The 20280-nt window shown below is 51.3% G+C and overlaps 1 protein-coding gene across 1 annotated transcript in view; it reads left to right on the top strand.

Annotated features, from left to right (window-relative positions):
- The window catches only part of SYNJ2 (synaptojanin 2), a 75005-nt gene that overhangs the window by 41572 nt on the left and 13153 nt on the right, over positions 1 to 20280 (top strand). Inside the window, exons 7-20 of the mRNA XM_007120160.4 lie at positions 1245 to 1326; positions 2058 to 2207; positions 2288 to 2453; positions 4143 to 4334; positions 5610 to 5691; positions 6339 to 6479; positions 8040 to 8232; positions 10317 to 10475; positions 12203 to 12359; positions 13349 to 13466; positions 16888 to 17106; positions 17194 to 17272; positions 17834 to 18002; positions 18464 to 18637. Of these exons, the coding sequence (XP_007120222.2) occupies positions 1245 to 1326; positions 2058 to 2207; positions 2288 to 2453; positions 4143 to 4334; positions 5610 to 5691; positions 6339 to 6479; positions 8040 to 8232; positions 10317 to 10475; positions 12203 to 12359; positions 13349 to 13466; positions 16888 to 17106; positions 17194 to 17272; positions 17834 to 18002; positions 18464 to 18637 (2081 nt within the window). The remainder of the gene's footprint in view (positions 1 to 1244; positions 1327 to 2057; positions 2208 to 2287; positions 2454 to 4142; positions 4335 to 5609; positions 5692 to 6338; positions 6480 to 8039; positions 8233 to 10316; positions 10476 to 12202; positions 12360 to 13348; positions 13467 to 16887; positions 17107 to 17193; positions 17273 to 17833; positions 18003 to 18463; positions 18638 to 20280) is intronic.

Raw genomic sequence — 20280 nt, 5'->3', positions numbered from 1 at the left:
CTTGTGAATTTTGTGAGCAGATGATAAATCATGGTTTTCTGGCAAAATGTACTGATGGCGGGGACCGGGTTAAACGGTGGAGCCATGGTGACCATATAACTTATCATCCGAGCTGTGAAGAAAATTAGAAAGAGTGAAGGGGGGCAGCTGGCATAAACCCGATTGCCTAACGGAACTGGGATGTGGATTCCCGGCTCAGGGGAGGAGAAGGAAGTCCAGTTTCCGCAACTCAGTACAGTTGGCGCTCATTATTCACAGATTCCATATTTGCAGATTTGCCCACTTGCTCAAGTTTATTTGTGACCCCAAAATCAAACTCTTGGAGCATTCACCAGAATGCTCAGCAGGTCGTTCACCAGACCTGCTCAGAACAGGGAGAAATTCGAGGCGCCTGCCGTGCCTGTTCCCGGCTGAGGTGGAGCCAGGCCCCCCTCGGCCTTCTTGTTTCAGCTCACCCTGCAAACAGGTGTTCCCGTGCCACCTGCTTGGTGCCACGCTTTCACGTTTTTGTGCATCTGGTCGGAGATTTCACTGTTTAAAATGCCCCCCAGGTGTGGTGCTGAGTGCTGTCCAGGGTCCTAAGGCCAAGAAGGGTGTGACGTGCCTCACGGAGAGAGTACGTGTGTTCGAGAAGTTTCGTTCAGGCACGAGTTACAGCGCTGATGGCCAAGGCTTCATCGTGGATGAGTCAACAATATATATTAAATTAGGTGTCTTTAAACAGAGACACACATAAAACAAGGTTATATATTGATTAGTTGATGAAAATACGTGAGCAGAGGCTCACGGGAACATAGCCCCCCAGGAGCAGTGACTCAGCGTTTGCTGCTTTGCTAACAAGTTCAATTCGCTAACAGTTCACGCAACTTTCTAGAACGTAACTATGGTGATAACGAGATTTGACTGTATTTATAACGGCCCTGGTGTGCAGGCTGCCGAGAGCGCGCTCTGGCCTTGGCCACCACTCCAGCAGTGCTGGGACCCAGCGCGCCGTGTACCGTTGCGGAGCCCCCGCTGGGGTTTCCGTGGGAAAGACAAACAGCTTAGGATCCACCGGTCTGAGTAACGCTGGTGGCTTTGGGCTGCCCGGTGGGCTCTAGTTGGCAGGCGGCCTACCAGGGAGGAGGTGAGGGGTGCTTTCTCGGGACGAGGCTCCTTGGGGGCCTGCAGTCGGATGGGCCGCGGTGCCACGGCCAGCGCGCCTTCCAGCAGAACTTGTAACTTGTGTGTGTTGTTTCCCGAAGTTTTCAGAAAGGCACTTTGCGGATGAACTGTCTCGACTGCCTGGACCGAACCAACACGGTGCAGAGCTTCATCGCCCTCGAGGTCTGTCTCTCGGGCCACCTGTGTCCTGTCCTGTGCCTTCAGGGGGACGGGCTGGGCTCAGCACCCTTGTCGGCAAGATGAGGGAGGCCTCACTGGGCTGACGTTCCCACTGTGGGGGGGGGACAGTGATGTGTCCGGCATCTAGAGAGAGGTCTCCCTGGGTAGCTGGCTTGCCGTTGCCGTGATATGCCTTTGGCCTGTCACAGGCACGCTTTCGCACACTCTTTGGCATGCACCCCAGACATGGTGGCCCAAAGGTGCTACCATGGCCCAAAGGAGAAACAGTAGCTGTGTGTAGTGATTATCGTGAATGTTCCCTTAGAGGAAGGCAGGGTGAGACCGCCTGAGATGAGGCTGGGTTTGAAGCCTGGGAGGGAGTTTGAAGCCTCTGGTCTGCTGCCTGGGTGGCCTCTCCTGGCTCACCGCTGGGAGGAGGAGTGGGATCCTCACTGCCTGCCGTCCATCCCTTGCTGTCCTGTTTGTGGGTAGTATGGGGGAGGGAGGGGGGAGGGTGTCAGAGGAGGGCTGGGTGAAGTATAGATAAAGTTGGGTGAGTTACAGAAGCCCCATTCTCTGCTGCGAGGGTGCCTTGTCCTCTGGGGGGCACAGAGTCACCCACAGCAATCCTCTGAGTAGGAACTCACGGGGATGGCGCCTGGTGATGTCCCCTGGGCGTCTGTGGGGCAGCTTCCGGGTGAGGAGTTGGTGACCACTGTCCCCTCCTCTCCCAGGTCCTCCACCTGCAGCTTGAGAGCCTAGGGCTGAATTCAAAGCCCATTGCCGACCGCTTCGTGGAGTCCTTCAAAGCCATGTGGTCTCTGAACGGGCACAGCCTGAGCAAGATATTCACGGGCAGCCGGGCCCTGGAAGGGAAGGCCAAGGTAGGGGCAGGCCACTGGGGGCGGGGGGCGGGTGGTGCCTGTACGGCCCCTCTCACGGCCTGTCGTCCGGCCCGTGGCAGGTGGGGAAGCTGAAGGACGGGGCCCGGTCTGTGTCTCGCACAATCCAGTCCAACTTCTTCGACGGGGTGAAGCAGGAGGCCATCAAGCTGCTGCTGGTCGGGGATGTGTACACTGAAGAGTCTGCGGACAAAGGAAGGATGCTGCTGGACAACCAGGCCCTGCTGGGTGAGGGGCTCCTGCTCTGCCTGGGGAGGCGTCCGGCTGCCCTGCCGTCCAGAGGGCGGTGGTTGGGGGGTGCTAGCCAGCCTTCCCACCCCTCACGTCGTCCCAGATGGTGGGTGGCAGGCGCCCCCCTGAGCTGCGGGACAGTGGGAGGGAGCTTCTGTGCTCAGATCTGATCCTCGACTGTTCTCGAAGTGTCCATGTCTTTGAGTGTTAACCCATCCAGGAATCTTTCTCGGCTTGAAAGCGTTCTTGTTCCCATTGCCAACTCTCATTTGTGGGGAGTCTTCCATGAGGGTGGCCTCCTGTTTCTATTCTGGCCCCAGGACCCTGTGGAACTCTCCCAGGGATGAGGACACCTTCCCGTCTCAGGGGCGGGACTCATGATTCCCTCAACAGCCAGAGGTTTCTGTTTTTCTTTCTTCTTTACCTGAGATACATTTGATGTATAGCATTACATTAGGTTCGGGTGTACAACATAACGATTTGATATTTGTATATGTTTCAAAAGCATTACCACAGTACGTTCAGTTAACAGCGTCACCACACATAGTGACAGTTTTTTCTCTTGTGATGAGAACTTTAAAGAACTACTCTCTTAGCACCTTTCAAATATGCAACACAGTATTGTTAACTGTAGTCACCACGCTGTACGTTATATTCCCAGGACTTGTTTAACAGGAAGTTTCTACCTTTTGACCACCTTCACCCACCTTGCCACACCCACACCCCAGCCTCTGACAACTGGTCTCTGTATCTATGAGTTCACTTTGTGTGTGTGTGTGTGTGTGTGTGTGTGTGTGTGTGTAAGATTCCACATATAAGTGAGCTAGAGGTTTCTTTGGGAAAATTTTAGTGGCATCTTATCCTTTAGAGCCTGTAAACATTATAGGGCTCATGGAAAAGAAGGGGAGACCCAGCATTTTTCCTTATAAAAATGTATAACTCTTGGTTTAGAAATTTTTGGTGTTTTTGAAAAATTAGTTTGCCCATGCTTAAAATGACTTCATACCCCTTTTCTACTTTTTTTTTTCCATCATTGGGGGAACTCCTATTTGGCTTCTGGTAGCCAAGGTGACATTTGTGTCGACCCTGGAAACAAGGCCAGCTCAATAAATGTGGAAAGAAGCTCTGAGTGGTACAGTGAGTCTTATTTCATAGCAAAGTAAATGTGATAGATATTTGGGCTAAGTCCCTAGTTTAAAAAATGGACTATATTTTGGCTATCTAGAGGATGGACTTGGCTCAGAGTAATGATTTTTTAAAGGCTTAAGTCTGAGGTAAAACAAACAAAACATTTCAGGCACGCGGATTGGTAGGTGGAAAATGCAAAGATTGGCGTCAGACCCTTAAAGTTCCGTGTGTGTATATTTAATATGGAAAGTTGCAGTGTTCCCTTGATTAAATTCCCACGGGATCGTGGCGTGACCGCCGAGGATGAGATTCCCTGTGATCTGATGTCACAGCCTCTGTGGCTCTTTTGGGGGAAGGGTGCAGAGGGGACATTATGGCAGAAGTGCCACGGGAAAGTGTTCGTGGGTGGTTTTTAGCCTCTTAGCACCTTTCTAAGGAGCATCCGTTGGTCCATATAGATGGGATCGTGCATCCCCCTCTGACAGAGAGCCTGGCCATGTTTCTGGGGGGGCGCGTGGGGATTGGGGTGCAAACATGGCCTTGCTGTGCCCCAAACAGCGACTCCCAGGACCCTGCGAGCCATGTCGGAGCGCCAGTCGGAGTTCACGAATTTCAAGCCCGTGCGCGTCGCCGTGGGCACCTGGAATGTGAATGGAGGGAAGCAGTTCAGGAGCAACCTGCTGGGCACTGCCGAGCTGGCCGACTGGCTGCTGGATGCGCCCGTGTTTTCCGGAGTCTCTGGATCCCAGGGTGAGCGTGGCCAGGCCAGGACGACAGGTGCAGAGCCCCGGCCCCGGCCGCCGTCTCGCCTTGTCCGCGGGTGGACTTGGGAAGTTGGGTGTTTGGCCTTCTCGCTCCTTGGAATGTTTAGAAAGCGCTGTGGAAGGTCAGACCACAGACACGGTTTTGTTTTGTTTTGTTTTGTTTTGTTTTGCCGCGGCTTGCGGGATCTTAGTTCCCCGACCAGGGATCGAACCCAGGCCCTCGGCAGCGAAAGTGTGGAGTCCTAACCACTGGACTGCCGGGGAATTCCCTGTGTACCTTTTAAGAATAAAACAATTCCAAGGTTGACACCTCACCTTTTGTCTTATATCGTGCAAGGTAATATTTAATGGCCTGAGAACTCAGGATTCAAACACGTACTTTTTCTCCAGTCAGCGTTTATGTAGGCGTTTTGCTTTTTCCCGCTCACTTGGATTCTGGAAAGACTCGTGGTCCGGTTCCCTGCCTGTTGATGTGCGGTGGAGGGCGGGGTCAGCTCTGCTTACGTACCTTGATCGACAGCTGTCCGGGACGGTGCCCAGAGGCCCGTCCCCGCCCTCTGTGCGCTGTCCGTGTGTGGCAGGGGGTTGGGGGCAGGGTAGCTCGAGTACCTTGTTCGGAGTCACTGGAATGCTTCAGGCAGCTGAGCGTCAGGACACATCTGGAGGCACGCAGCATGTGGCTGCAGGGCTTCTATTAACCTAAGATTCCCTGTTAAAGGGGGACAGAGAGAACGGATGAGCAACACTTCTGCTCACTGTGCTTCCTGTAAACCGGGCATTTCTGGGGCAGATTTCATCAGAGCGGGTCCCAAGCAGGGCTGGATGTCCCCTTCTCTGACCACCAGGACAGCAGTGCCCTGGGACAGGACCACAGTCAGACATGATCCCGGCAAGGCTGGCCCAGCGCTGTGAAAAGTACTGAGGGACACGAACAAGTATGAGCCAGTGCTGCCCCCTGGCAACTTAGGGTCTGGTTAGGGGGGCGGTGTCTGCTGCGTGTGGAAGTTATCGGTCCAGGCACTCTACACGTGTTCTCCGATTTACGCTTTACGACCACCCTGCGAGGTGGCCGCTACCGTCCCTTTTGCAGAGCAAGCAGCAGAGTTTGGAGAGGTTAGTGACGCGCCCAGGATGTAGCCAGGGAAAAGCCGTGGGCGGTCGGCGCGTGGAGCTCACCACGTGGTCTGGGGGGTCACCCAGGCCGTGGGCCAGCACAGGCCTCCGTGGGTCTGACTTCCTTCTTCTCCTGCTTGTTCCGCAGATGACAGCAGCCCAGCCGACATATTTGCCGTGGGGTTTGAAGAGATGGTGGAACTGAGCGCGGGGAATATCGTCAACGCCAGGTGGGCGGCCAGGCGTGGCGGGCGGGGTCCTGAGCCGGGAGCCTCTGCGCTTCTGACTGCGCTCCTGCGCGCGTCCTCACAGACATACGCCTCTCCCTTCCTCTCTCTGTGCTGATTAAGGAAATAGCAGGAAGGGTGGGTTAGGCTCTGTACTCCATGGGTGCTGCTGCCTCGGCCACGTGTCCAGGCTGATTCATGCTGCTGGCATGTGTGAGCCCCGAGGGCATGGGCCGGGCTGGGCGGGGGCTGTCTCACGTTTCCTGTGTGCGAGGGTAAGAAAGAAACGAGTACAAAGGAAAGAGAACCACTGGATTAACATTCGGCGTGAGGTCAGCTGGACTCTTTCTTTCGTAGTCCATTTCAAGGCACTTTCTGAACAAATAATAAAACCTGGTTCTATGGAGGTCTTATGAGCAAGGCCGTGTGCTGGGGTTCAGGTGGCAGGGGTTGGGTGGGGCACATGTTTGATGTGTACAACATAACCAGAAATATGCGGACAGCCCATTGCAGGGATTAAGGCTCACGTGGCACTAATGCAGGGGCGCAGGCAGCATGCCGTCAATAAAGAACCAACGAAGGGCTAGAGGAGTTTACAGGTGGGAGAGCCTGCCTCCAGCTCAGCTCAATAGCGTCATTCTTTTCTCCAGTACCACCAACAGGAAGATGTGGGGTGAGCAGCTTCAGAAAGCCATCTCACGCTCTCATAGGTATATTCTCTTGACTTCGGCACAGCTGGTGGGCATCTGTCTTTACATCTTTGTACGTCCGTACCACGTCCCCTTCATCAGGTAAGTACATTTCGCTTACAAACATCTGGGGGAACACGGGATTGTTTGCTTCTGACTTCCTTCCCCCCACCCCCTTCCTGCAACAGGAATCAGGACCTGCCATTATTTTAGATAAATGTAACAAAACCCCCGAGGAAAAACCAAGCTGAATAGAATATTGTCTAGCATTTAAAAAGCCACAATGGGAACCTTCTAGCTCAGGAAGCTGGACCCTTTTAGAAAGAGTGTTTCATGATCACTGTCACCCAGGTTCAGTTTTGCACAAGGAAAGGGATTCCTTGCTGAAATGTTAGACAGGAAACCTCTGACCAAGAGCTGGGTAACTCATCAGGAAATACCAATTCTTTGGTCTCTTTTTGAAAGAATTCTAAATAAGATGTGTGGGCAGAAAGCCTCTACCACTGTCACCCCATTATTAGGTCTCCAAAGTGACAGCTTTGTGAATGTCAGAAAGGGAAAAAGCTTAGGAAAAGCGTGTCTTTTAGGAAAGCCCGTGCGTGTCTCTCTGTGTGTGTGTGTGTGTGCGTGTGCACGCATGGGGGTTTTAAGGTTTGGGAGGAACACCCATTGCTCCCTGGTCTCATTCATGTTGTCGGAACGTCCTCTGGTCGTTCTCTTTGCCGATACCAGACAAAGAGATACTTGGAGAGCAAGACTGTGCTCTGTGCTCATAATCCTCTTCTATGACCTTTGGGAAACGTTAAAGTCTGTGTCCCCCAGTTGTTTGCTGTGACAGTCTGGCAGTGTCCACAGTGAGTGGGTAAAAGTCAGTTACAGTCAGAGTACAGGTGAGGTTAGGGTAGAGGTCAGAGCTAGAACATGAGGAAGGGAGTGATGCCCAGGGGCTTGGGATTTCCCAGGCGCCAACTAAGGTTCCCAACACCTGTGTCCCTTTAGCCTCAAGCTCGCACACTGTTGGCAGGTTATCCCCATACCTTGTCTGTTGGGTGACAGTCCCAGGGAGCAGGTGGAGGCTTCGGCCCCTGGTCCTGTGGACCTACGCACTCACCTGTGTACGTTGTAAGTTGGCATTTTAATGCCAGGCGTCTGCCTGGAAACCGCCCGCGCAGCCCAGCATAGATAACTGGATGGTTCCTGTTTTTTAAAATGTGTCGATTACCTGATGGCACCCCTTGTACTTTGCAGAAGAGCCGTGTGGGATGGGGTCGGGGGCGGGGAAGTCCATGCTGCTTCTGCCGCAGCAGCGAGACCGGCAGCGGAGGGCCGGGGTGGAGGTGATTCAGCTCCACGCTGCCTTGTGGGGTGCTTATGTGAGCACCTCGGAGCTGGGGCCGTGGAGAGGATGCTCCAGCCCTCCCCCAGGGCAGCTGCCCACGATGAGGGGAGGGTCAGGAGTGATGCGGAGCTGATGGCAGTCCCGCTGTCCCTGTGCGGCCTGGCTGCTGAAGATGGGATGAACCAGGCTCTGAGCTGATGCTTTTGAGGCTCTCAGATCCGCAAGCCTCGCGCCGCCGCCCGGATCTTCTCTGTAGCGAAGCTGCTCATGCTTTTCCTTCGGAGCCCCTGAGAGGCCCCCCGCCTGTGCATTCTCTGTTGCAGGGACGTGGCGATTGACACAGTGAAGACGGGCATGGGGGGAAAGGCGGGGAACAAGGGCGCCGTGGCCATCCGCTTCCAGTTCCACAGCAGCAGCTTCTGCTTCATATGCAGCCACCTGACGGCCGGGCAGTCCCAGGTGAAGGAGAGGAACGAGGACTACAGCGAAATCACCCAGAGGCTGAGCTTCCCCATGGTGAGCAGCGTGGCAGCGGCGTGCGAGGGCCCCCTGCTCGGGTCAGCCCCACGCACGGTTTTCTGAGCTGCTAACATGGGCAGGCGGTGGCGCTACGACCGTAGGAGGGTCCCTGGCCCCGGGGGCTCGGCCCTGGCGGCGGGGAAATGCCCAGGGGTACTGCAGTAGCGGTGAGCAGGGAGTCCGGCCCAGGAGTGTTCTGCCTCCTGTATCTCTGTGCGTTTCCTGAATGCCCTGATGTGCCCTGCGTTTTCTTATTCTAATTCAACTGTATGGAATGGGGAAAGAAAACCAGAGCGTCCGTGCCTTGTCCAAGTTGGTGAAGAACATTTGAATCCAACCAGTATAAGACTTGGTTTTCTTGAGACTCACACATACATTCTGTTGTGGCTCAGAAGGGAACACACGGGGAACACACGTTTTTGAAACCAGTGAATTCTTGGCTCGGGAGCTCTGGATGCTGCTGTGGTCTCGCAGTTGCCAGTACCATGCGTCGTGCCGCCCTCTAGTGGTGGTCCAGAGGTTTTCATTCTGAAGCCGGGGGATCTTTTCAGGTTCAGATTTGAATGTTTTCCTTTCTGTGCAAAGATGATGGTCCCGCGCACCTTCAGCCTGCTGCAGACACCTGTTTCCCAGCAGTGAGGGTAGACCTTAGCCGTTCCGGCCACACATTCTGCCCGTGCCTGAGACAAGGTTGGCTGGGTCACGGAGCTCTTCCATGTGAGGCCAGATCCCTTAAAACTGACATTCTGTTCACTGGGCTGCCCTCAAGGCAAAAATTCCTTAGTTTTCATTAAGAAGTGCCGTAATCCTTGTTGGAGTTTTTATTTCTTGGATTAAAAAATAAATGAGTTGGGAAATTTGCAATTGTACTTTTCCAGATTATGTAGGGCTGATATTTTCTCTGTGTGTCTATGTAGTTAAAAAAGAGAAGTCCAACCCTTCTCACTTAAAAAGTGCTATTTCAAAGTAGCAAACATGGGACACATTTAAAATAATTAAAGGGTTTATACTATAGCTTTTTTCAACAGAAATATTGACGGTACCTATAAGTTAATACTCTGTACCTGTTCAGTAGAGTAGCCACTAGCCACAAGTAGCTATTTAAATGTAAAATAACTAGCATTAAATAAAACTAAAAATCCCTCGATCACACTGGCCACATTTCAAGTGTTCGATGGCTACATGTGGCTGGTGGCTCCTGTTTGGGACAGCACGGGTAGAGAACATTTCCATCACTGCGGAGTGTTCTATCAGGCAGTGCTGCTCTGCACATTTATTTTATTTGGCTGTGATAATTTCAATCTTTTGTATAACGGAAACAGATTTTGGAGCTTGGCAGATCTGAGTTCATGTCTTGTCTTTATCATGTACTAGCGGTGTAACCTTCAGCAAAGTTTCTGAACTTTTTTTTTTTAATCCGTAAGAGAGCCATTAGTGTGTGCTTCACGGGGCTGCTGGGAGGACAGTGTGCCCCAGAACAGAGCCCAGCATTGTAGACAGCTGATATCGTGCTGCTATTGCTGTTGTGATTCCTGGGGAAGGGAGGGGAAGATGCCACATCTCTCCAGGGCTGCCCTGGGCAAGATGGGGGAGGGGGGGAGAGAGAGAGGTGGAGGATGACAGGATGAAAGTGTATGAAATCCACCAGGTTTTACGAAGTTGCATGCCCTGAGCATTTATACTTATTTTCTTAAACCTCGTTCTCGTAACGCTGAATGTTTGGGCAGTTCTTCTTAGGATACAGACATAACAGAGCAGGGGTACATCCTGATGGTTGAGATCCGCTGGGCAGAGTAAATACCAACATTGGCAGTCACGCTCCGTCTGTTAGAGTTGGAGCTTTTCTCCAAACCACTCGAAAACACTGTTTAAAATTTAAAAATTAAGCCATGTGAAAGTGCCTCAGTAAGTTTATGGGATCAGTGAAAAATGAGATGCTCTAGCAGACTTTTCTTCTTAAGTAACATTTTAAGAAAAACACATCTGCTTATCATCTGTACGGTGAGTTTATTTTTCTCCCTTCTCCCACCTTCCTTGCAATGGGCCGAATCATCATTTTTTTTTTTTTTTTAATGACTTAGGGAAGAAACATTTTTTCTCACGATTATGTGTTTTGGTGCGGCGATTTCAACTACCGCATTGATCTCACTTACGAAGAAGTCTTCTATTTTGTTAAACGCCAAGACTGGAAGAAGCTCCTGGAATTTGATCAGCTACAGCTACAGAAATCAAGTGGAAAAGTAAGTCGTGCTTTTAAAGTAGTTTTTAACACCTGCTCCAACACGGAATAACTTCTGCTAAATGTACACGCTAGCATTCGCAAATTAAGCTTCATGCGTGAATTTAACTGATTCTGATAATGGTAGAAAAAGGTGTCTGGCGTAAGAAGTTAGAGAAACGTGAGCGTCCGTCCACACTCACGACCTGTTCCTCCTTTCGGTGGCCACGGTCAGGGTCTGTGTCTTCTCACGGCCAGAGGGGCCATTGCTCTATGAAAGGACACTGGACACACGTAAGCCACCGCAGGAGCTCAGGACGACAGGAGCCTCTCTGCCCACGCTCTGTGGTTGGAGGGGGGGGGTCAGCTGTCCCTTCCTCCTTCGCTCAAGCTGAGCCCTGGTCCAGCTGTGCTCAGTTTGAGTCCAGGCTGCTTCAGACAGCCCCATGTCAGCATCTGAGCACGTGGCCGGTGAGACTGGTGGGTGTGATGTATGCAGTCCACGTGTCCTGTACTCAGGGTGACTCTTGTCGGGACGGCTGTGTGTCAGGTACACTAAACCAGCAAGTGACATGCTAGATTCTGCTCAAAACATTTTATTTTGGTGATATCTCTGTTTCTTGTTAGTGAACATACTAACAAATAAATTAATTTAATACACTAACAAGATCTAATACACTTTACACGCCAATTTGTACACATAATCCTCAAGACCATCCTACAGATTAGACATTACACCCATTTTATAGATAAGGAGACCGAGGCCAAGGTCAAACAACGTGTCCAAGGTCACACAGTCAGTAAACAGAGGCATGACAGAGCCCAAGACTGTCACACTTCCGATGAGACTTCCCCTCCCTGACCTGGTGTGGTCTTTTAGTGCCTCCTTAGGCCATGATGTAATAGGGAAGAGTCAACTATAGAATCTGTCCTCAGTTCTTCAGGGTCACACTGGCTGGCCTCCACATGACTCAAAACTTATCTTCTCTTCCCCTGAAACTGTTTGTTGTTTTGGTGCCTGTTTGCTTCCTAGCAGGACAGGCTGAGGGGAGGGAGGCACAGCTAAATTCCACTTACCTGGTGAAAATGCATCGGGTTAGATGGTGCAGGCAGGGAGGTTAAGGCTCCTCCTGCAGCGAGATCTGGATGTTCCTCGAGGTTTTCTGTCGTCCCCCCTCAGTGACATGGGTCGCTGGGGGTGGCCAGAGGGCAGAGTAGCCACACCACTCCTTCCTGCAAAGGGTCTTTCTTCCTTCCTCACGTCAGTATTCTCCACACCCTTCCCCTCAGGCGCTGAGTGAATGTCTGTTCCTGGGTCTTCCCGCAGCATCAGGGCCGGACCAGGGCTAAGTGAAGACGAAGGAGGGCCGGACTTCAGTTCTGGGCTGCTTTTTACCCAATTGGTTTTGTTAACAAAGATGGATCAAGGCCTTGCCGGGGCTGGGCCAGGCGTTCCCCTCAGCCTGTGCCTGTCAGTGTCACCCGGGCGCTGACAAGCAGGCGTGTGACAGATCGGGTGCTGAGGCTGGTGGGAGACCCAATGGTGTGTAAGTCAGCAGAACAAAGTGATAATCATCATTTTTTTTGCCAATTAAAAGGCACACATATGTCCAGTTTTTGACATATTTGCAAATATGTAACTTCTGTTACTTTAGGAATAAAAAACACTCTGGAACGTGCCTTCTATTTGCATGTAATGTACATGATCTAGGAGAACTAAGATGGTCCTGTGACTTCTTCTCCCAACAGATTTTTAAAGACTTTCACGAAGGCACCATTGACTTTGGACCCACCTACAAGTATGACGTTGGCTCTGCTGCCTACGACACAAGTGACAAATGCCGCACCCCGGCCTGGACGGACAGGGTCCTGTGGTGGAGGAAGAGGCATCCTTTTGACAGAACAGGTGCCTGAGATGTGTGCGCTTTCAGAGCTGGAAGAGGGCAAGTGATCAGTACCATAGAAGGAAGATCACTTTTCTTTAGTCCAGCGCTCTTTGTTACATAAATAACAATTCTCTTGATAACCCAGAACTACACAAAAGTCATCCCAGATGTGAGCCCTAAGCTTTGGGAGTTGTATTTTGAGGGAGCTCCCCTCTGGCTTCTTTCTAGACTCTGCTCCTGGCTCCCGCAGCCCCTACCTCACGGCTGTCCCCCGCGCCACCCTGCCCGCTTTGTTCCCGGCAGGGATGAGGAGAGAGGCTGCAGCTCTTGCTCTCTGGCGCTTCTGCCTCTCACACTCATGCCTTTTTTTTTAGCCCATTTTGTTCAGCCGAACTCTTACCTGCTTAAAGCCCCAATTCTAAATCAAATATGAACAAGACACAAGAAAGATGAGAGTTTTTTTTTTTTTAATCAATTAGTGGTCTGTCATGTTTTGAACAAGTATTGATACCCGGCTAGGAAGTGCAGTTTGTTTAAAATTCAAATGCCTATAAACGAATACATAAACAACTAAGCTTTTCTGGTGAGACGGATGCTGAGATGTCAAAGCCCAGAAATCTCACCTGCGGATTGAGAAGATGCATTTTTGTTCAGATCACTTTTGTGGACATCTGTGCAAGAGGCTGGATGCCTTCAGGTTCTTAGTCTCTGCATCTCCTGCTGTACAAGGAGCTGCAGATCTCCTGTTTCCCACGGGCCTGAGGCAAAAGCCCCGCAGCAGGGATTTCTGTGTTCTCACCCAGTTTGCCCGCTGGGGAGGAGTTTTTACCCCAGGCCCCAAGGCCACTCTGACAGGGTTTCAAGCCCAGGGGGTTAGAACGACTGAGTCTGAGACAGGAGGTGGTCCGTGACGCAGCTCCCTGGTGCACGTGTCTGTAATCGGCATTCAGGAATGTTGATACAATTTTGTGTTGTATGTGTGTCTCTTGATTGGAATCCCCGTGAGTAGCTGGAGAACTCAACCTTCTAGACAGTGATCTGGACGCTGACACCAAAGTCAGACACGCCTGGTCTCCTGGTGCCCTCAAGTATTACGGCCGAGCAGAGCTGCAAGCGTCTGACCACAGGTATGGTCCTGGCTGCCGTGGGCACATCTTCTGCTGAGGAAGGCAGGGTCGGCTGCTCCCCGCAGAGAACGGACCTGCCTTCCCCATCCGGAAGCGTGTGTGTGCGTGTGCGACACACAGTAAAGAGCACAGAACAGTATGACAAGTAGCTGTGTACTTGCCACAAGAATTAATCACTGTTCGCGTTTTGTCATTGCTCCGTGTCATAGGTAACATCTTTTATGAAAATTGCAAAGACACAACCTGTGGTATTTTATGTCTTTTAAATTCTGATAAATTATGTCATTGTACAACTTGCTTTTTTTTTGTTACTTAACCATTTTTGAGATACAGTCACGTCATCATTAGAGATCTGACTCTTCCATTTGTAACCGCTGTCCGGTATTCTGCTAAATGTATCCACGCGATTTACCCATTCATCTACCGATGAATATTTTTTCCAATGTTTCATTGTTACAAACACCATAGGGTTTTACAGTGTTGTATTCAGGGTTTTTGATGCTCTGAGCTGTTGCTTTGGCCTAGTGCTTTGTGGATTAAAGATGGAACGCAGCAGCAGAGGTCTGTCAGCTCGGCATGCACCGGGACTGGCCACAGAGGGAGGTTTTTCTTGTAGAACATCTTTGAAGACAGAAGATGGCATTTGACCTTCCCACGGCCGCTACCAAAACTATCATGTCAGTTTCAACTTTTACAAGAAAAGAAATTAAGAAAGAGAGTTGGTGGTGAGCAATTGGTCAGTCACTAGGTCGAAATCTTTAGATGCTTCTGATTTCTTGAGAAAGCTGCTGTTGCAAATACATACCTAGAAATGAGCGTGGGGAAATCCACAGATGTATGACTTTCAGGTTTGCTAGTTCAGTGAGTATATTTAGAAGCATTCATTTAACCAGTATTTATTGGGGGGCCTTATATTGATATATAGGCCCTGTTCCTACCACTGAGGTTAAGCAGTGAACAAAACAGATGATACCATGCTCTCAAGGAGTTTTCTAGTGAGGCCAGACAGACAAGAAACAGAAGTGCCGTGACTGAAAAAAAAAAAAGTAGTGGCCGGGGTCAGTCAAGGGGTTGGTGCTATTACATACCCAGTGTTCAGGGAAGGTGCCTCTGGTGACCTTGGAGCCGAGACCTGAAGGAAAGGAGAGTGTGAGCCATGTGGGTCTCAGGGAGAGAGCGTTCCAGAGCGGGAGTGTGGAGTGAACGTCTAGGAGTTCAGAGAATAGAGAGGCTGGAGAGAGGAGTGTGAGGGGGAGAGTCATAGGAAACAAGGTGAGGTGAGCAAGAATCAGCCTGCGTGGAACCCTGTGGGCCGTAAAAAGGACGTTGGGTTTCACTCTGAGCACAGTGGCATTGTGTGGCCAGGTTAGAACAGAGTCACCTGAAGAAGCTCTGGCGGGGCCAGCGTGGAAGGAGGGAGGCAGGGAGGAAGCTAGGGACGGGGTGGTTTTGGGCCAGGGTGGTCACGGGTTGCCATGGTGAGCGGTGGTGGGTTCTGGATAGGTTTTGAAAGTGGAGCCAGCAGAACTGGCTGATGGAGTGGATGTGGGGCGTGAGAGAGACGAGGTGAGGATGACTCCAGAGTTTCTGGCCTGAGCGGCTGCAAGGATGAAGCAGCATTTACTTAGCTGGGGAGACTGGGCAGTGCGGATCTGAGCATCCTGGTTTGAGACGCATCTTAGACATTTATTGATTTTTCTAATTACAAAACCAGAACATCTTGGTTCTTGACAACGAGGGGAAATATACACAGACAAATCATCCATAGTCCCATGCTCTGAGACCATGTCTGGTGACAGTTTGTTAGGTGTCTTTCCACTGCATTTTCCACGTACATTTTGCACCGAAACATTAACCTGTGTGTAGTGTGTGCTCATGTGCCCACGGCTTATAGATGTTTAAACGTGGATAAGAAAATTAGGACTATGTTATGTGAACTGTTGTCATTGCTCTCTTACTTGCTACATTAATTTTTTTAATTAAGCTTTTTACTATGAGGTGGTTACAGATTCGCATGCAGTTATAGGGAATAATGTAGGGATCCTATGCACCCTTTACCCAGCTCCCCACAGCGGTAAGACCCTGTAATCTACAGCACAGTGTCACACCCAGACATTGACTTCGATGTGGTCGGGACAGAACGTCTCACCACGGGGACCCTTGTTTCCCTCGCTCCCACTCCTCCCTAACCCCTGTCAACCACTCCTCTTTTCTCCTTTTCCAGCATTTTGTCATTTCAAGAATGTTATAAAATGGAACAGAATTGGGGGACGGGCTTTTTCCACTTGGCATGATTCTCTGGAGCTTCTTCCAGTTGCTGGTGTGTCAGTAATTGGTCCCTTTTCATTGCTGAGTGAGTGAGGCTGCCTTCCCGAGTCCGCACCCACTTTCATCAGAGATGCTCCGCTTCTAACACATGAGGCTCCTCGGGAACGTTTTTCTCCCACAAAAAGTTTTAAAAAAACCCTCAGCACATATTCCTGTGTCCGATTTTTCTCCGTCTTCTTTTTTCTTGCTTCTAGAGGCAAAAGAAACCTAATAATAGTAATATGAATTTGGGGGGATACTACTGATTTACCACCCATATCTCTTAATTTTTTCAATGTTCCCTGGTTTTAAAGGTTGCCACCGTATTATATGCTATTTTGTATTATGCTTTGTTTCCACCTAATATTGTAAATGTCTTCAGTAAGATTACATAATCTTCATAAGAAAGGATTTTCTAAATATTTTGTAGAGTAAACCCATCCCTGTATAAAAATTACAGCAAGGTTTGCCTTATTTCCTGCTGATCTGTTTTTCTGTGTATGTCAGATAGATTTCTCCAACATTATTCTTAATGAGTGCACGGCATATGGTCGTGTGGCTGCATCGTAACCTGACGCTTTCCCTATCCTGGGACAGTTAGATTGTTTCCCCTTTGTCCCTTCCATCAGCAGTGCTGTAATGATCAGCCTCGTGTGTAAACCTTTGTCTGACCATCTGGTCATTTCCTTAGAACAGAGTTCTAGAATTGAGAGTCTCTGGTCGAAAGATGAACATTTTTGTGTTTCCTAACACAAGTTGCCAAAGAGCCCCCAAAACGCTTGAACCCCTAGCCCAGGGAGAACCCCCTCTTCTCTGCATCCTCGGCCGTCCTGGGGTTGCAGGTGAAGAAGCTTTGCTCATGGCTGGTGTGGTTTTCTCTCACATCATCCTCAGATGGAAATGCCGAGAGAACACCAAGGTTGGGGAAAGACAGACTGAAACCCCGGGACCGGAGAGCTTAGCTCCGGGGCCCGGGGCAGGGGGAGGGGCCACACACGCAGGCTGTGTCGTGGTGGAGGTTTACTGTTGACGGTGGAGTCGGGACGGAGCCGCGGCTGGGGGCTGTCTTGTCCGGGGTTAACGGTGCCCCGTCTTCCCTCCGTGTCTGACGCAGACCCGTGCTGGCCATCGTGGAGGTGGAAGCGCAAGAAGTCGATGTGGGTGCTCGGGACAGGGTGTTCCAGGAAGTGTCCTCTTTCCAGGGCCCCCGGGACGCCACCGTCATCGTCAACCTTCAGTCGCCCACCTCCGAAGAGAGAAACGAGTTTCCCGAGGACGTGCGCACGGAGCTCATGCAGACCTTGGGCGGTTACGGGACGATCCTGCTTGTCAGGTAGGGACGCGCGCACGGCAGGGCTGGCACGTGCCTCGCTGGAGGGCGCGCTCCCGGGGCTGACCTGGCAAATCTCATTTCTCCCAGGATCAACCAAGGGCAAATGCTGGTGACTTTTGCAGACAGTCACTCGGCGCTCAGCGTGCTGGATGTGGACGGAATGAAGGTGAGTTGTGCTTGGTCACCCGGGGAGCGGGGCTGCTTGTCCCCGTGGGCTTCTTGTGCTTTCCCGTGGCCGGGTCTGCGGGTGTAGAGGCCACAGGAGGGCGGGAGCTGGGCCTCTTCATTCTGGCATCTGATTCTGGTAGCTTTGTCGAGGTGTCTACTCTCCGGCCCTGGCTCCTCGCAGAACTGGGGAGAAAGAGCAAGTTTTGGAGCACAGCCCCCGCCGCCGTGTTACTGGGTCTGTCTGCGCTCACACCCTCCCATGGGGGTGTTGTGACCCTTCTCTTCAGAGCATGTGGTTTGGGACATGCAGCTCATAGGTAGTTTCCGTTTTGATAATATGCTCGTTTTAAGTTCACATGGAATGAAAAGTGACAGTTCAACTTTGCTTCAGGCCAAACGTGAGCTGTGCTGGGCCTGCCTGAGGTCCAGACCCTCGGCCTTTCTCGGCAAAAGTGAATGTGGGCCAGGTTCCCGATGCATGCGTTTGAGCGAGAAGCACTTTGGGGTCAGAGGGTCTGACGTCTGCGCTCGTTCACAGGTGGCCTCTCTGTCTTCACAGGTGAAAGGCAGGGCTGTGAAGATTAGACCGAAGACCAAGGACTGGCTGAAAGGTTTGCAAGAGGAGATCATTGGAAAGCGGGACAGCGTGGCCTCCGTGTCCCCCACCGCCAACTCCTGTCTGCTGGAGGAAAGCTTCGACTTCACGAGTCTTGACTATGAGTCTGAAGGTGAGTCGTCCTGCAAGTGAGGACTTCCCGGTGCGCAGGGTGAGGCGGGCAGGCGGGACGTTCTCCCAGAGACCGACAGACACGAGAGCCTCAGGATCCGTTCTAAGACCCACCCTTGGGAAGGTCAGAGAGGATGCTTAAGTTCAGGCTTATTCTCCATGCCAGAGTTGGCTGGTATTCACATGTAGGAGTGATGCATGCAAAGACAAGTAAGATGGGAGGTGTCTAAAATTACACTGAAGACAGTTTGGAGGATGTAAGGGCTGTGGGCTTGTCCTGTGTCTCAGGCATCCATGGAATTGGGCTCCCAGCCCTGCTGCCACGTGGGTGCCCTGGGCTGCTGGTGGCTATGCCTCAGGTGTCCTGACACAAGCCATAGGCCTTGATGTTGAAACAGACGCACAGATAAAAGACAAGGCCCTTTCCCCCTAATTGTTTGCTGTGACGTTTCCTTCTCCAAGGAGATATTCTCGAAGACGAAGAAGACTATTTGGTGGAAGAGCTGAGCCAGCCTGTGGTCTCAGATAGCCAAGTGGGGGGAGACGAGCCCGCCGATGCCCCCGGCTCCACGGCAGTGGCGCCTCCCAGCCGGTCACCAGCACTCACCAAAAAGAAGCAGCATCCGACCTACAGAGGTAGCTTGGACCTTCCTTTTCTAAATCACCTCTGCTATAGCGATCACCCTCTCAGCAGCCGGGCATCACATAATGCCGCCATCAAGCATGCATGGCCCATGAACAAAGGGGTAAAAGAGGTCACAGCAAGTGGTGAAAACTGGGCTCTGAGAAGGAATCCAGCTGCCGCCACACTGACTTCTTCTATTGATTTTATTTTTTTCCAACAACTGGTACCCCTATAACATACCGGATTCACGATCATTAGTTTCCTCTGCGCAATTTAAATTGTCATAGCTCTGAACTGGTTTTACATCTGTGATTTATTTCCCTCTCCAAAACTTTTCCGATTCAATCCCGTAAGAGACATATTCAGTATCTATGTCCTGAGTTGCTGGTGTCTGGTTATATTCGTATAACATTATATTATTATACAGTAATATTACACCTTAGCATCATTATGTCACTTTAGACCTAAGAGGGACTGAAAGTCATTGGGATTGAACGCCAGGTCCCTAGGTAATTAGAGTCGAGTAGTTCATATTCCGCATCAGACTCTGCAGCTCAGTTTCAGCCATAGCCACGAGTGCCTTCCGGCTGCTGGACATTGTGTCTCCCCCTTGGAGGAGAGCAGGTGCAGGGGCTTAGCCATGTGTCAGGGCCCTTTGAGCTGCGGCTGAGAACAGAGAACAGAGTTGACAATAAGATGCTTCCCAGGAAAGGTACTTCGCTGGGACAGGTACAAAGAACCCCCAAGCCTTTTTGACTGTATTTGGTCCCAAACCCGGTCAGTAGCCTGGCTGCGTTGAACCAGAGGGGCCTTTTAAACTTACAGGTTGCTGAGCCCCGTCACAGAGATGTGGGTTTGGCAGGTGTGGGCTGGGACCCTGGAAATCTGGCAACTCGTGAAGCTGCGCGGGTGCCTGGGAACGCATATCCAGGTTCGGGGACTGGATTCATCAGCGAATCCAGGGGGTTCTGCACATTGCACGTCCAGGGGGCTCCTGCCCCGGAGTGAAAGTGGCTGGAGGGATGTGCTCTTGAGACAAGAAGCAGTCCTCGTCTCCAGGGTGGCCGTCGTTGAGGCATCCTCTCAGGGGCTAGGCAGAGGTGCCCCTTGGAAGGAAGAATTTATAGAGCAGCACGGGGCTCTCACAGGTGAGCAGCCTTGCCCCCTGGTGGACGCCAAGGGAACATCTCCTCAGCGCTATAGGGTGTTCAGGCGCTCCCTTCAGGAGGAGAAATCCTGCCTGTCCCCAGCAGAACGCCAGAGACACACGAGGTTGAGTTACTGGATTTGAGGGATGGGTGTATGAGCCAAAACAAAATGAATCAGAGTGTGTTGTAGTGTGGGAGAGAAGACCTACACTCGTCCTGAATTTAAGTGTAATAAAGGTACATGTAATAAAACAGAAGCCGTCACCTCCCCACACCCCTCTTAGCCTTAGAGGATTTTGCGGGGTGGGTCAGGGTGGCGGATGCTTGGGCAGTAGCTGGCACGGGCTGTAGGATCTGGGGCTTGAATGAGTAGGGCCCCGCTCCATGCTGGACCTTGGCAAGGGGTTGGCAGGCTGCCCTGCTGGCAGAGAAGTGAAAACTTTCTCAAGTCCAAAACTCTTGTCCTGTTTCAGAATGAGGTATTAAGAATGAGGGGCTCTGGTTTT

The sequence above is a fragment of the Physeter macrocephalus genome, chromosome 10, assembly GCF_002837175.3.
Source record: "Physeter macrocephalus isolate SW-GA chromosome 10, ASM283717v5, whole genome shotgun sequence".
Classification (NCBI taxonomy): Eukaryota; Metazoa; Chordata; class Mammalia; order Artiodactyla; family Physeteridae; genus Physeter; species Physeter macrocephalus.
The sequence above is the reverse complement of the archived record's forward strand: the minus strand, read 5'-3'. Positions and strand labels throughout refer to the sequence as shown.